Genomic DNA, 12,261 nt, shown 5'->3' with positions numbered 1-12,261 from the left:
TGTAGCAGTGTCATGCTAACAGGGAGAACTCCCAGAGAAGCAGGGTAAAAGGGAAAGGGAAGAGGGGTTACAAAATCCAAACTCATGGAATGCTTACAATGTGTCAATGACTCTCCTAAGCACTCTGCCTAGTTGCTCATTTAATTCTCAAAAACAATTTTATGGTATGGTACTATTATTAACCTCTTTATATTGGTGAGAAATAAACTGACTTGCCCAAAGTTATCCAGTGCAAGAGCCAGGTTCATACCCAGGCAGTCTGATGTCACAGGCAGCTCTCTTAGCCACTGTTTTCTCTCATCCAAGTTGGCCTCCACATCAACATGCTCTTCTTTTTATCGGAAATAGTGGTGCCTAATTTAATAGATACGTGCTCACATCTGCCCTCCAGAAATGTGACAGTGTCTCATGAAGCATCATTAGTGGTTGTCTCTCAGACCCTTTAAAACGTTATATAGTGTTGCGTATGTCTAGGGAAGTCTTTGTTTACTGGAGCAGCCTGCATATTTTGAGGCATGCATCACTCTTGATTAAAAGGCATTACATATGCCCTTACTTGCTTTGCACTGTGATCCAACGAACAGAAAACAGTTCACAAAGTCAGTGTCTGTGGTTGCCTGCCATGGGACGTGGGCCAGGATTTTTGATGCCCCATGGAAATGAAAGGCAGCGTATCACACAGCATGTCAAGCATTCTTCTTGCTGGTGAATCAGAGACCTGGTCAGCTGAAAGGTAACCATTTATTTCACAAAAGACAGAAGATGCTGAGCAAAACATCCCAGGGGGATCCAACCTGATGTAGCTACTTGAAGAATTTATTTTATGTCTATTGAATCTCATCTGGGTTGAGATTTGTCTACATTTTTTTTTTTTGCCTTCTTTACAGGCAATTCAGTTTTTCTTCCTCTTTTGAATGTTTAGCTCTAGAAGCCGTGTCACGTGTCTCGTAGCAGGTTGAGGCATTCATATTTTTTTCCTTCTATGTCATATTTCCCTAATAGTAAGAACTGATTGAATATTTTTATAGATCAGTGTATTTTACACTATATAAGTTGTCCTTACCTTACTAGATGTTAAAGAAAGACTAACGTTTATTTTCTTCTGTGGTTTATTTGTTCATTCCACCTTCCCAGTTGATGACAGCTACTGTGCATGTATAGTCTGGACTTTGCCTTGCCTTCAGTCTCTGTCTCTTTCTAGTCTGAATTTTAGTTTCTTTCATTTTTCCTCAGAGGCAGTCTTTCTGGTGTATCAGTTCATTCATTGGTAGAGCTTTGTCAAATATACATCAAGGAATTCCAGCCATCTCATGTACGATGGCCCAGCATCTCAGACTCTGATAATTATTGATGAGAAATATTTGGAAGTGACAGGTGTTAAGCAGGGATTCTTAATCTCGAGAGAATTCAGGGTGCCCATGAACTTGGATGAGAAAAAATTTCATTTCTAGTTTCACTAAATTCTAACGGAAACTTCACATTTCTTCTAATGATAAGGGTTGACAAGCTGCACCTCCGCACCCTCCCCACCCCACCCCCCAACACACACGCCATGGTATTAGCTGTCCCTGTGACTGTCACCATACAGACTTTTCCATTCATTTGCAGTTGTTGCAGAAATCACAAACTATCACTTACACACATCCCTGCTGTACAGGTATGGGAGTTATCAAAGCTGCCCCTGATCACACGTGAGTGCAGTTTTTCTGTCCACAGATGTTCATGTGACCTTGCTGGCCCCATTCAACTACCAAACAGGGAAGTTGAAGGTTTGCACATCGGTGACCTGGGTATGGATGTTGCTCCCCCGTATTCCCGACCTATGATGGTTGGCGACAAAGAGATGAATCCAAAGCTACTGTACAGTTTAGTGTTCTTACTCTAGCTAAGCAATAATAATCTGCACACTGGGATCTTTAAAAAATACCTAATTTAAATTTACTTCCTTATGTTTGAAACACAATAGTGTATTATATAATTCATTCATGTTACATGACTGTATCACAACTTTGTGTTTTGAATATTAAATACCTCGATAACTACATTTCATTATTATTGGCTCCCCTTAGAATTTTATGTATTTTACTTATTTTAAAAGTATTACCCTGAGAAGTGATCCACAGGCCTCACCAGAATGCTAGAGATCCGTTAGCACAAAAAAGGCTAAGAACGCCTACATGACCCTATACGCAAGGATTAAAGGGCAAGAGGTTTTCAGGAATGAATGCACCCCGATGCCAAGATGCCCTTGGGCTCAAGGGGAGGCCGGGCGGAAGCAGAGGAGTGGTGAGGACACAGAGGAAGTGTAAGACAGGAGGGCTGTGGACCCCATCTGTCACCCAAAGTTCCAATTCCCTGAAAACTCCATGCCACCCTCTGCACTTAGGAAAGAAGACAGTGTACCTGTGGGCTTGGGAATAATGGTTGTAGAGAGAGGAGGGCTAAGAGAAACCCTTGTGGGTTGTGTGGTTGGGCAGAGAAAGGCAATCTATAAAGCGTAATATGCTAATTAGACCGGATGTCCTTCCAGACAAAGCCGGGGCTGTGAGGGAAGGAAGCCCGGGTCCCGGGTGCCAGAGGGAAGCCGGTGCTGGCAGCCGGGGGAAGGAAGGCCTACTTTTGCATGAATTTCGTGCATCGGGCCTCTAGTTACATATAAAGGAGCATGTAATAAAACAGTCTATTCTGTCACTCCTCACAACCTAAAGGCCTTTTCTAGCAGCAATTCTGTACGTTGTTTTTATAAGGCTGTGGCTATTTAAACATAACAGATGAAATCCCTATTTTTGACATAAGGGAGTTTAAGGTAACGAGAGGTATATGATGGTTTTTGTACATGTCCTCATTTGGGGCAGAACTAGGAACTCTTAAGTTAGGTAGTGTGTGTGTGTGTGTGTGTGTGTGTGTGTGTGTGTGTGTGTGTGAGAGAGAGAGAGAGAGAGAGAGAGAGAGAGAGAGAGAGAGATTGACTGACAGAAAATATCTAACAAGGCAAGTTAAAACTTTGTCTCTTGGTCCAGCACTATGGAAGAAACTGAAATCTCAGATTAGTTTTTGAGAAACTAGATGAAATGATCACCATAGAAACAATGTTTTAGGTACTATTTACCGAAATCTTTTCCTGTGGGGCTTCAAAACACTTCTCATCTGTCACCTGATGAATTTCACAACACAAAGTGAAGCGGGAGGTTTGGACTTCCCGTCGCCCTCCATTCCGCAAGCGAGGGCCACGTGGTAGGACCCATAATGGAGTGTACGGCTGCTTGGAGAGTGACTTTCTGTGGATAATTAACAGCTGAAGCCTTTGGTCAGTGGGCGGGTGGGGTGCCGGGGAGAAGTCTGAGGGGAAGGATAGACCTAAGTGCTCTTGAGGTTTGGATGTGGACCAAACCGGTCTCCATTGGACAAACTCTGACAGAGCTCTGAGCCGCATACCCAGAACAGGGGACCCAGAAAGGGTCCGAGTCCCCAGCAATCGGTCCATCGTGGGAGCCAAAGCCCTCTCCTGTCCAGGACAGAACCTGGATACTCGGCCGTGTGAAGTGCCTAAGAGGTCAGACTCATCTTAGAAAAACTGAGCAATACAAAGAATTTCTTCCTCCAGTGGACCTGTTGAATGCTTTGTCACACATTAAAAAGGAACTATTTTTCTCTAAGTATTTTTCACTTGATGCTCTATTTTTGACTCCATATAGACCATTAATATTTAACAGACAAGCCCGGACGACGGTGTGGCTAAGTGGTTGAGCATCGGTTACAGGCTTGATCCCCAGTGGGGGGCATGCAGGAGGCAGCTGATCCATGATTCTCTCTCATCATTGATGTTTCTATCTCTCCCTCTCCCTTCCTCTCTGAAATCAATAAAAAACATACTTAATATATTTAATAGACAAATGACAAAACAGAGACAGCATTTTCCAGGGATCATATCCTTATTCTCAGAAGTCAACATCTGTCAAAAGCTCCTCATTTATGAAAATGTAAGGCGAAGTCCGGGACGCTGGAATGTTTGAATTAGTCTCCCTCTCAAATTAAAACACCCAACCACAGTAAGATATTTTTGTGCCATCTTTACAAGACACTATTTGTGGAATCTTTCCATGTGTGACAATGAATTTGTCAAACAAGACAACAATAAAGCAATCACCTTATTTTTTTTTAAGGTTCAAACAATTATAGTTGTGAATTTTATATTCCCATATCTTATTTCTTAAACTTCCTCTAGCCAAATTTTTATCACTAGACAGAACACCTTAAAAAACCCCGCCTTATTGGAAAGTTGGATTTCTTTAAGGTATCACATTTTACTATCAAGCCACACTAAAATGGTTAAATTTAAAATAGTTTGCTCTATCTCCCCTATCTATGGTTAGACAACACTGCTTATTCTCTCCCAGTCCTGGGCAATATTGTTTAGTTTAACAGAAAGATGTTTATGAGCATTTAGGAAAAATTCCCAGCTTACCATGATTAGGTAATGAGTATGTTATCTTCATAATCTGCTTGATCACCATCACAAACCTTAAATTTCCCCTTTCCAAGTCATGCTGGGACAATTGTGTGAAAGTCAAAAAAACCTTTTATTTCAGAACACACAGCACAGAGGTCTGGACTGACACTTGTAATATTTTTAACAAAGCAGAGCTTCACTCGGCATATGAAAAACAACTGGATTAACCAAAAGGGTAAAGAAAACATAATCTTTGACCCATCTGTGTAGATGACATCAGCGTACAGACTTAGGAAGCAACACAAGAAAGAGCCACTCAACACGACGGGGGGACCTTTTCGGGATTTGGAGTGTTCTCGCCTGCTTGTTTGAGATCAATTTCTGAATAGTCCCGATACCAGAAGGAGGCAGAAGTTCCGGCTCCCTCGCGTGCCCCTGCAAACCCAGCCTGCCATTGGGTGGCTGTCACAGGAGCCCTCGGACGTTTGAATCGCACCACTGTGGTTATGCTTTATTATATTTCAAACGCCTGCCTCCGGCATACCTGACACACTCTTGGAACTCGGCACAGCTCCGGCTGCCAGAGGAAATACCAGCAGCTCCGCCTGGGCAGCGGCTTTACTCCACGGACACACCGCCCTGCCCTCGCGGGCCCCTCGCCTGCGCGCCTGCCAGGCCGCCTCGGACTCACCAGCTCCGCGGCGGCCCCCGCAGCCTAGCGGATCCCACCTCCGCCGATCCCCTGGTACGCACCAGGATCTCGCTTTGTTTTTCAAGGTTAAAAACACCACCATCACCACCACCACCACAGAAAACACCTCCCATAAAACCTTATCTAGAAATGATCAGACGGAGGCATCATAGGAAGAAAAAAACACACCCCAAACCCCCCCAACACGGCAGAAGCCTTCAGTATCAGGGGGAGCCTGAGACCACTGCCGTGACCGGGATGAACTTGACCCGGCTGATGGGACCATACAGGACCCGAGTGCACCACTGAGCCTGTGTGTTTAATGGTTTCCCTGTGACGACCTCCCCTCCCCCAGGCCCCCTCCCCATCCGCCCCTCACCTGCCAGCCGTCTGTCTCGGGTGTTTTTCCAAATCGCATCCAGGGCCCTGGCCGTGGAGTCTCGGATGTGATCGCTAAAGGACCTCCGGAGAGGGGCTCTCAGGGGCCGCGCCATCACGTGGGCCTCAGGGTCCCCCATCCCCGCGCAGGACTTCAGTGCTGCTGCCCGGGCGCCGCGACCATTGCGCTCGGCTCCGGCTCCTCCGGCGCCAGGCGCCCTCCCCGCGCTGCGGGCTGCGGCTCTGCCGGGCGGCCGGGGGCCGGGGACAGGGACCGGGCGCCCGCGAGCCCCGCGCCTCCGGGAGCCGGGCAATGCGGCTCGCACTGCGGCCCGGAGCGCGCCGACTGCAGGCGGCCTCCTGGACCGGCGCCAAGCTCCAGCTCGCGCGGCTGCCACATCTGGAAAGGCTTACCAGTGAGCCGCCGACACCCTCGCGCAGCTCTGGAGCTGCCTTCGTGGCTCTCGAGATGATTCTGGCTTCCTGTGCAATCTAGTAACTTGACTTGGTCCCTGCCTGGCTGTCCGTCTATGAAATCAGCATCTCTCCTGTCCTGGCAGCCCACGGAATCTTGCATTTTGAAGGAAAGGCAGGGCAGGAGGCAAAAAATAAAAAAATAAAAATAAATGAGGGAGGCTGAGGAGGGGTCGCAGGTAGGGTGCTCTTTGACTTTCGAGGTTGACTCTCATTCACATGCGCCGCCTTTGCCTATCTCTGTGCTTTATTAACTCATGGCTTTAGAGTAGGATGTTCAGGAGACAGAAAACAACCTTTAGCTGCGGTTGTGGGAAGGAAGCTATGGCTGTCACTAGCAGCCTGCAGGCCGGTCTGGATTCTCTCTAGGTGGATACCTGAGTTTTAAACGAACTATTAACCAGCCCCTCCTATTTCCCCTCTGACTATTCTTCTACTTTCATTCAGCGATTGAATCAAATCATTCTTGCTTTTGCCTCTAAATATGGGGCAGACGTCTCCTGGTTTTGCACATCTTTCAGTGTTAAGTAAGCAAACGTCATTATAACTGCACATCAAAAACTCCCCCCCAAAACAATACACAGTGCCAGCGCCGTGAAATCAAAAGATGGGCCAACTGCCTCTCTTATAAGATATGTTGAGTTTCTAAAATGCCAAATAAATCTATTTCTCTGCCAATGAATTTGGCTGATTTTCTGTCTTTTAATGCATTCTTAATTATCTTCTTTCTCACTTTCCCTTAAATTCCATTTTATAATGTTCAAGGTTTGGCATCAAGTACCTAAGGGCCAGTTCATAATCTTTGTGAAATTAAATAATGTGTAAAAGCACTTGGTAAATTATCAGGTACCAAGTAAATTCTAATTATTATCATAATTATTTTTAAACATGAAACTAATTTCAACCCACATTGATCTCCAGAGTTTCCAAATTTCTACAGCATACATCCTCTTTCCCATCAACTCTGACAACTTAATTATGCAGAGAATGATCATTAAAATTGTGAGAAGGTACTGCTCACGTTATGAGTAATACTAGTACGTACCATTGCATATTAGTAACCCATGAGTCCTAAATTATATTGTTTCCAAATTGTTAAAGCTCATGAATGTCTCCAACTCAGACTGTGTTTCTTGGTAGATATCTACCCCTTTGCCTTATTGTTGGGCTGGGCATAGATCAAGAGGTACAAACTACTGAGGTATTCAGACCTCTGTGCCTGTGGGAGTCAATTCCAAGGGACAGTTCACCATTAAAAAAATAAAATCTAGCCTGGTTGCTGTGGCTCTATGGTTGAGCTTCAGCCTATGAACCAGGAGGTCACGATTCAATTCCCTGGTCAGGACACATGCCTGGACTGCAGGCTCAGCTCCATCCCCAGTAGGGGCATGTAGGAGGCAGCTGATTGATGCTTCTCTCTCATCATTGATGTTTCCATCTCTTTCCTCTCCCCTTCTCTCTGAAATCAATAAAAATATATTGTAAAAAAAAAATCTAAAAAAATGTGGTCACCTAATATCTGGTTCATTTCAAAATAAGTTCTCTCTCTCTCTCTGTCTCTCTTTCTCTCTCATTGCAGATGAACAGGATAAAGTACCCATAGCCACAACTACTGAACCACACACTGTGCTAGGCCTGGGGAAGCTGAAGGTGAAGATATCAACTCTGTCCTTGAGGAGGAGAAATCACATTGACTACAAATAATTTCAAAATAATGTAATAAGTTCCATGATGGAAACATGTTAATGGGCCAACACACAGGAGGGGAAAAAACAAACAGCTTGGATTCCTAAATTTTCCTAGTCACTAGCCTCACCTACATTTCCATTCTAGATCTGTGACAATGTTAAGGATATACAATCATTCCTAGCATAAATATCAACAGCTGATTGTATGAGTCATGCACAATGAGTGACTATAATGGCACGAAGCTTTGTTATATTTAAACACAGAAAGGAAGGAGGAGCAATAAAGGAAAAATAACATTTATTGAGTACCTATGACATACCACAAGCTCTACTAGCACTGTATATTAGACCCCTGTATATGGATAGACTAGTCACTAGTGTATATATACCGATCAATATAGGTGTTCTATCTCTTCTTCAGAGATTAGGAAGGTAAAGCTTAGACAGAAGAGACTAGAGAAAGGTCACACAGTAAATGGCAGATCCAAGATACACACCCACTAAAGAGCTGTCTGCATCTTAACACATTACGGACAAGTAGTTTTATTGCTAGCTTTACCCAGTGGCCAGATAAGTTTCTATTGAACGAGTACAAAAAATGTTTTACATAAATGTTAAAGGCACACTTTAAAATTAAATACCTGTTGCATTTTGAAGTTATTTATTACATGGTCTTACAAGCTAATATATTTTTAAAGTATGATACATTGCAAAACACTGTGTGATATAAAGTGAGACTTCTCGTGATCTGTCCGCAATCTGTTAAGCTTAGTAAGCCTCCAGTCATAAATAGTTTGGACAGAAATTAATGGTATTGATGATAATGACCCATTAATATGATCTAGGCTCAGTGGATACTAAACTATGGGCCAAAGCTCCTTACTCGTAGCCAATAAAATCACCCAGGATGTGAAAGAAGCCTGAGTCTCAGGTAGGTTTTGGGTGATCCCAGCTATGGAAATCAAAGGGCCATGAGCCAAGAGAACTCGGGCGTAGTCAACACATACATTTTCATGATAGGGCACCCAGGTCTGGTCTCCAAAGTGTTCCAAAACGACCCTCCTCTTCTGCAACACTTCTTTCCCAGGACAGTCCTTCCAGTTCTTTGTAACTCATTTTGGCAGGTATTGGGAAAAACCTACTTATTCGAACATCGGTTTCATTGCTGGAATGATCCATAGACCTAACCAATATGAGGTTTCATCTGTTGTTGTTTTTTAAGGAAATATACCAACATAAATGTGACTTATTGGCAGACTCTTGGAGAGGAGCAGCACAACACCATGTCATCCAGCAAGGAAGGCTTTAATCATTGGTTTCACCAGAGTCCGCCACAGGGCTGGCCACTTGTCCCTTCATTTTTGAAAAGTCATTAAATCAAATTTCATTTTGAGAATATATCAGCTCCTTATGGATGAATTTCAGCCACGTATCATGGGAATCATGTAAAAACCATTTTAATACACAGCCAATTTTAAGTTATTCTTTTTTTGCTTGCTTTCTGTATTTATTGGCCACTAGAAATATCCCACACAGAGAAATTGCTTTTTAGAATCCACTGTGTATAGAATAACTCCTCAAGTTGTATTTGCACAAATTTCAAATAAACCAAGTCTTTTCAAACTGTTGAGAGAGGGCAGTATGTGATAATTAGCGTTGTCTCAATTTGGCAGATGGGGAAAGCGGGAATATGAGACGTTTGCTGGTTTCTTTCAGGATCCCACTGGGAATTATAAGACAAAATGAGAATAGCCACATAATGCTTTGACAGCTTCTCACTTCCTTGCTTTTTTGTGATAAAGAGCTCATATTAGCCATTGGTGGGGCTGCTCTCTGACCTGGGCGAGCTTTGCAAACCCGTCCAGATCCCTGGAGAGAGAGATTCTTGTCCAGCCAGCTAGAGATTCTGGCTCTACTATGTCCCTAATATTTTCCATCCAAGAAAAACATTTGGCAATATATTATACATTTTATCTAGTTCTGTCTAACTTATAAATTTTGTCTTCTTACTACAAACAAAATTTTAATGTTATAGTGTTTCTAGGTCCCATTTGCTTTAATCTAATGTTAGGGACACCTTATTTTCCAAGCTTTGGGTAGCATAAGAGTGGTCATAGGGCCACTCTCATTTGCTGAGGCAACTCATTTAAGCCTTCTTTAAGCAATTAGCCTTCTTTAAGCAACTCATTTAAGCAATTAGAACAGTTAGGACTACCCAAAGCACTGATAGTTTCTATTAAAAAAAACATGAACCATGATGGGAAAGGAAAAGTTTATTGAGTCAATGGCATGTTTGGATCTTGAGCGAGGAAAAGAAATTATTGAAACCTCATTTGGCTAAGCCCTATGAGCAATCCAGTGCCTGCAACAGGACATCAGGCTTAGCGAATGACAGTGCCTACCCTGGTATAACAAGTCTGCCCAGTAGGCGGTCAGTCCACAAGAATACAATTCTCCGTTATGTAGGTATCCAAAAGCCCACGGCGAAGTGAATGCATAGTGTGAAGCCTCTGTAACTCTGAGGAGCATATACATGTTTTCTGTGTATCCAATTGGTAATCCCTAGCCTGCAGGTTACATGCTGCAGGTGACTGTTTTGATATTGAGATGTGTATTTAACTTTACCACCTTTACCACGTTGTTCTGGTACAAGTAGAAATTTTATTTCTTAATCTGTTTCTACCTTTGAAACCCTAAGGATTACATTGAATTTGGTTGAGAATCTCCTTCATGATAAACTGTTAAATGTCCCTAACCGAAGAACTTAGGTGAAAAAGCTGTTAATACTATTTGTTAGGTATCTATTGATGCCTGGTAGACCAATAAACCACAATGAGGATTTTCTTGAAATCTCTGATCTCTGACCTGGGATAAGATTGCCCTTAGAAGGCAGGAAGAAAAACCTTAGAATCTATGTCTATATCTATGTATATAGTTCTTTAAATATTTATACTTTTGTCTAATGTCTAGTAATTAAAATAAGGAAGTATCATTTACAACATGGTCAAAAATATGAACTACTTATAGATTTAATGATATGTGTACAAAACTTGTACACTGATTGCCATAAGACTGCCAAGATAAATTATTAAATCTAAATAAATAGAGATATACCCTGCTTACGGAGCTGAAGACTCAATATTGTCACGATGTCAATTCTTTTCATATTAATCTATAGATTCAAGGTAAAACCAGTTGAAATTCAAGTAGAGGGTTTTTTTTGGGAAAACTGACACATTGGTTTTAAAATTTATATGGAAATATAATGTTTATATCTAAATTAACCAGAAAGATGTTGAAAAAGGAAAGCAATGTTGGAAGATTAATACTACCTGATTTCAAGAGTTACTATGCATGCACAGTAGTAATGACAAGGTGATACTTATAGAAAGCTAGACATATAGACCAATGAAGCAAAATGAAGATTCCAGAAGGAGGACCATAGTACCTGCTCAGTTGATTTTTGTTCAAGATGCCAAGGTAAGTCAATGGGGTAGGATGATCTTTTCTAACAAATGATGCTGGATAATTACATGAAAAAATGAGCCTCAGCCCTTACCTTATACCTTACACACACATTATCAACCCAACAGAAAAAAAAAAAACAACACCAATGGATTTTATGAATAAACATTTCACAGAACATATGGAAGTGATAACATTGGGAAACAGAAGCTCAGTGTTAAAAATTTTGATATCATTGAAAATTCTCTGAGAAAAGCAAATCCCCAGAACTCTGAATCTCTGAACATCAGATGTACGTCTTCACAGAGAGGTAGGGAGGAAATCACTGCTTGGAGAATGGTCACTGGTTGAGAGTATGGGCATGATGAAATGGATGCCTAGTGTGGTGTTATTGGATCAAATTATATGAGAGAGAAGGCACTGCAAATATCCACAATAACATATATTTGAATAGTATCATGAAAGACTCATTCTATATAGAATAATTATTACTATCAATTCATGTAGTGTTATTAGTATTGGCATGTTTTTAACCAAAACAAATGAAACATTTTAACCCAACAATGATAAGGTTATTTTTAGATAGCATTATTATATTAAGATATGCTATTTAGGAGAATATATATTTGTGTTTAGGGCACCTAATGGAACATTAAAAAAATGCTTATTTAAGCAAGTAGGCAATTTTCTAACAGCAGTAAAAGAACATACAATTTTCACAGCCTCTTTCTGATAAAAAATAAGCCAATAATTTCTTCCCAAATATTTAACTTAATTTATTGATTTACTAGAGGCCCGATGCATGAAATTCGTGCAAGGGGCTTGGCCCATCGCAGCCCCAGCTGCCCCTTGCAGCCCTGCCCACTGGTCATTCAGGAAGGTCGTCTGGAAGGTCGTTCCACCGTCTGGTCTAATTTAGCATATTAGTTCTTTATTATATAGGATATTTTTTATGTCTCTGTTATATATTTATTTTTGTATGTTTCAAGGTATATGTCATTAGATGCTCAATATATGTTTGGAAAATATTGATACTAAAATTGTAATAAAAAGCTTGAATTGTTAGCAAATATCTTCTTTCATATGTGTTACAGCAGTCCACATATACACTCTAT

General features: G+C 41.8%; 1 protein-coding gene across 3 annotated transcripts in view; it reads right to left on the bottom strand.

The window, feature by feature from the left end:
* Positions 1-12,261, bottom strand: part of DLC1 (DLC1 Rho GTPase activating protein) — a 371,866-nt gene that overhangs the window by 169,292 nt on the left and 190,313 nt on the right. The window contains exon 1 of one of the 3 annotated variants that reach the window (XM_079778919.1): positions 5,521-5,830. The exons of the other annotated variants lie outside the window; for them this stretch is intronic. Coding sequence (XP_079635045.1) covers positions 5,521-5,659 — 139 coding nt within the window. The 5' untranslated portion in view covers positions 5,660-5,830. Of the gene's footprint in view, positions 1-5,520; positions 5,831-12,261 lie in introns of those variants that run through there. 3 annotated transcript variants of the gene reach the window in all.

Source organism: Cnephaeus nilssonii (genome assembly GCF_951640355.1).
Source record: "Cnephaeus nilssonii genome assembly, chromosome: 8".
Taxonomy (NCBI): domain Eukaryota; kingdom Metazoa; phylum Chordata; class Mammalia; order Chiroptera; family Vespertilionidae; genus Cnephaeus; species Cnephaeus nilssonii.
This window is presented reverse-complemented; position numbering and strand designations above follow the sequence as displayed.